General features: G+C 30.8%; 1 protein-coding gene across 1 annotated transcript; it reads left to right on the top strand.

Moving 5' to 3' along the window:
- The first annotated feature begins 665 nt into the window (after window positions 1-665).
- On the top strand, window positions 666-4,230 carry LOC108783540 (JNK-interacting protein 1). Its single transcript, XM_018552138.1, has 5 exons — window positions 666-774; window positions 1,692-1,844; window positions 2,303-2,586; window positions 3,260-3,438; window positions 3,807-4,230. Exons 1-5 carry the CDS (start codon window positions 666-668, stop codon window positions 3,877-3,879), a joined length of 798 nt encoding a protein of 265 aa, XP_018407640.1. The 3' UTR covers window positions 3,880-4,230.
- The last annotated feature ends 378 nt before the right edge of the window (window positions 4,231-4,608 follow it).

A 4,608-nucleotide genomic window follows, 5' to 3' on the forward strand; every position in this document is an offset into this window, starting at 1 on the left:
TAAAATAACAACATTTAACAATTTTTATATATCCTATATATAGAATTAAAAATATGTAGAGGCCGGAACTCTGCTTATAAATGATTGCATTGCATAGAACTCTGTGAGAACTAATGAGAACTGCCGTTGAAACTGATAGAAATAGTCAGCACGTCACTTTTTCTAGAAGTTTTATGCCATTTTCTATATATAGGATGTATAAAAATTGTTAAATGTTGTTATTTTATTTTGAAAATGCATATCTTAGTTGGTTTTTAGTAGAACTATCGGGAACTGTTGCTAAAAGTGCAAATATTAATTTTTTTCTCATACTTTAGAAGAAATCTGACGTCCCAGATTCGCGTAGTTAGCACGCCATATTTTCAATTTTAATTTTTTTCATATTAAAACTGCGGAATTATTTTTTATTTCTAGGTAGAACTGTAGAACTATGAAAAGTGCTACTGGAACTGTTGTAATTTTTTTGATATCGACAGAATATCGTGCCAGTTTCACAGATCCTAGATAGTAAATATATGTGTACATTTCATATCAGGCATCAAAACTTTCGCACGCACCAGTATCACTTTATAACGCGTTAGATAAACGTAAGAATGTTAATTGTGATTTCAAATTTTCTCGGGAAACATCAAGTTGAAAACTACTGTATATTAGTAGATGATATGATGACCGCTTTTAAGAATATCGGCGTTTATATGTCATTGAAAATCCATTTTTTACATCACCACCTTCAATTCTTTGAAAAGCAGCTTGCTACAGAGTCAGACGAACAAGGTGAAAAATTTCATCAATAAATCATGCAGATGGAATGTCGATACAAAGGAAAATCTCTACTTTCCATGATTTCTGATTTTTATGGTCAATTGCTGAATAAATTTAATAGTACATTGTGGAGGATATTTGTTTATTGCGCGGCCGGGCACGAGCGCACGAGCGAAGCGAGTGCCGATCTATAAACAAATATGCCCCCACTCGTTACACATAGAATTTTTCATTACAAGTGCTCGTCGTAATGTGCCCTATACAGCAACGTTTTTGCGCAGAAGAGTGGGATTAGAGAAATAACTCAACGGCTTGAGGTATTGGCTATTTACCGTATGCAAAAGCGTTAAGGTATAGGGCACATTACGTGCACGCGTGATGAAAAAAATATTAACATGCGCGTATATTTGTTATCATATATATTTGACCTCAAATCGCACTACCTGTATTCCTCAAAATTCATAACTATAAATTGATTCCCCATTTTTGTATGATCTAACTTTGCCACATTCCTTGGGGAAATGGTAGTGGGCCGTGCCCCCGACATAACCAAACCCACGCGCCCTTTGGAAAATTTTTGTGGTCACACAGTGTTATTAAGCTTTTTTTGCTTAAATAACATTAATTTTTGTTGTTAAAAAATTCAGCTATTAGATCTAAACTTTATTCTGATAAAAAGCAAAATTATTAAAAAATTTTGGAAGAAGGTATATGGTATACATATATATATGTATATATATATATCGCTATGTTCATAATATTTTATGCTTCGTCAGAATTTTCTATGAGACTACACGATAATCTGACGATTCTATTACCTCAGTTTGGAAAAAGTTATGAAAGCCAGGAATTGTTGTTTATGTCACAATTTTCTAATCGGAATAACTCTTGAAGAAGAATCAATACTAGCTTGCTTTTTCATTTCGAAGGAAGCGGAGGCGTACCATTCACCCAATTGGAACTGCTCGAGGCAACGCATCGAGGCCTGCACAAGTTCATATCACGGCATCATGATGAAATTGATCTTGAAATTGGAGACCCCATATACGTGCAAAAAGAGGCTGATGACCTCTGGTGTGAAGGTGCGTAAAAATATCTATTTTACAAAACATTGAACTTGACTCAGCTTGACTCAGCAATAATCGATGTAGTAGATTTCTTTTTCTTGTTTGAAGAAAATTGAGTCGATTTCTTCGGATTTTTAACAGCGACAATCAGATAATATTTTACAAATACATGTAATGATTTATTTTATAATATAATATTAATAAGTGCTAATTATTCAATATTACACATTAAAGATAACCATTCTTAAGCAACAAATATCTAGAAAATATAAATATAAATAAATAAAAAAAGGAAAAAAAACTTCATTTTTAACTGTTTTAAATATATTTAGACATATTCTGAATATTTATTCTATTATATTTAATTGTCAATTTTTTGAATATGTTAAAGTAAATAAAATAAAATAGAGAAATATATGAAATTAGTGCTATACTTAGTACTGACAAATTATCTTTTTATTCTTCGCGATTAGGCGTGAATCTAAGGACAGGCCGGCAAGGTATCTTTCCATCAGCTTACGCGGTCGATATGGACTATAGTGATTTTGATCCTACCGCGCCTAAAGTGAAGAGAGAAAGATATCTCCTAGGTTATCTAGGCTCGGTGGAAACCTTGGCACATAAGGGTACGGGAGTGGTTTGTCAGGCAGTGCGAAGAATTCTTCGCAACTCCTTACAGGATCCACCCGTCTCGCAGAGCTGCATTTTGGAGGTATCCGATCAGGGTCTTCGAATGGTTGATAGAAGCAAACCGCGAGTAAGTGTCTTTTTACGATCGATAGAGGTTTATTTATATACATACATATATTAAGATTTCAATTAATTATATAATTAATTATATTATTTAATTAATTTTTTAAACTTTATAATAATAAGATCAATTAAGACTTTTATAATTAAAAAACAAATTGGAGAGAATAAAGGGCAACAAGAGTCGAGCGCAGAAGACGTCGCGCAATTAAAAAACTAATAAATGACAAAAACCATTTATTCGAATAACACTCTTTTATTATGACAGCGCTACTATCATAATAAAAGAGCGTTATTGGAATAAATGGTTTTTGTCATTTATTAGTTTTTTAATTGCGCGACGTCTTCTGCGCTCGACTCTTGTTGCCCTTTATTCTCTCCTATTTGTTTTTTAATTTTTTAAATCACAGCTTCCAACTCTTCAATATAAACTCTATTTAGAAAGTACTTGTCATATTTTCTTATAAAAAATTTATGATAAAGACTTACGTATAAAACACTGTGTTTTATGCGCAAGACGTTATTTCATGCATTATGACTAATTATACATACACTAGTATTTTTTAATTTATTTAATTTAATATTTAATATGTACATGCGCATTAAGAAATAAAATTGAAAGAAGAAATAAAAGAAAAATTAGAAAATCGTCAAGTTTCTAATTGACAACATATTTTTAGAAAAATCAGGGTCCTTGTCACGATTATTTCTACTCGCTGAAGAATGTATCGTTTTGTGCATTTCACCCTCGTGATCATCGCTACCTCGGCTTCATTACGAAGCACCCCACTTTGCAGAGGTTTGCTTGCCATGTGTTCATTGGTCAAGAATCCACAAGACCTGTTGCAGAAGCTGTCGGGTGAGTTCCTTCTTTCGAAAACTTTTTAATTATTATTGAAATAAATCTGGCCTTGTATTAAATCACTTTGCGTGAAACCATTAACGTTAAAGTTTCTAATTATGTTTAATTAATTTTTTGAAATTATTATCAGTAATATATAATTGCAATATATTATATATATATTATTATATCATTTTATTATATTCAAATAATTGCAATTCAAAGTTAGTAATATTTATTTTTAAATTTATATATATAAAAGAAATTAAATGTTTTAAGTATCTTTCTCTAAATTTTAAAAAAAAAATTTTCTAGAAACAAAAAATCTATTGTTCATGGATTATAGATAATAACTCGGATGGATATAGATGATCCTTTTCTTCCAGACGTGCTTTTCATCGGTTCTACACGAAATTCATCGAGACTGCTTTCCCGATAGAAGACATCTACATTGAATAAATTACTCTCATTGTCAGTCTCACTTACAGTGGCTGCGGAGAAAATGTTAACTGTCACTTCCCTCTTATCCCCTGTATATATCGCCCGCTAGTTGTAGATATAAAATAATAAATGCGAATCAAACATCCAATTTATACATATATTGAACATATGTATATCTATGTGTACGGAGCATATTGCGAGTATCAAGACGAGCTCGAGCCTCTATTAATAGTTTATTATTTTTTATTATCATTTTTCTTTTTATTTGCCGTTCTTTATCGATCTTTTTCAATTTCGTGTGTGTAATCCAATATGATTTTACGTATATCAAACAGTGAGAAAAAATTATTTTTATCAAATAACATCAACTACAAAAATTACTCTTATTTTACGGATATCGTGTCAATTACATTGATGAAATTTTTACATTGAATTAAAATAAATTCTTAAATTTTTACTTTTTAATTTATGTTGACAAAACAGTGGTAGAACGATTCGAAAACAAAATTGTTTGAGTGAATGAAGATAAATGTTAACGCTTAATAGTTGACGACGAGAATTGATCTATTTTCAATTGCGAAGTTTTATTGCCGAAATTATATTTTCTCACAATTGAAAACAGAACGACTTCTGCAAATTATTTTAACCATTTAATCGCCAATGTTTCTAATTAGGATATAATTTCTGATGTAAACTTAAGTATATAAAAAAATTTTTTTTGCTATATAAGTGCTTGTTTAAAGTTAC

The sequence above is a fragment of the Cyphomyrmex costatus genome, unplaced genomic scaffold (assembly GCF_001594065.2).
Source record: "Cyphomyrmex costatus isolate MS0001 unplaced genomic scaffold, Ccosl1.0 scaffold100, whole genome shotgun sequence".
NCBI classification, from domain to species: Eukaryota; Metazoa; Arthropoda; class Insecta; order Hymenoptera; family Formicidae; genus Cyphomyrmex; species Cyphomyrmex costatus.

Excerpts from the sequence above, each read along its gene's own strand:
- LOC108783540 (XM_018552138.1), top strand. The coding sequence starts at position 666 with ATGACCGCTTTTAAGAATATCGGCGTTTATATGTCATTGAAAATCCAT. Across the intron at positions 775-1,691 it reads TACAGAGTCAGACGAACAAG|GAAGCGGAGGCGTACCATTC; the intron begins GTGAAAAATTTC and ends TTCATTTCGAAG. Across the intron at positions 1,845-2,302 it reads TGATGACCTCTGGTGTGAAG|GCGTGAATCTAAGGACAGGC; the intron begins GTGCGTAAAAAT and ends CTTCGCGATTAG.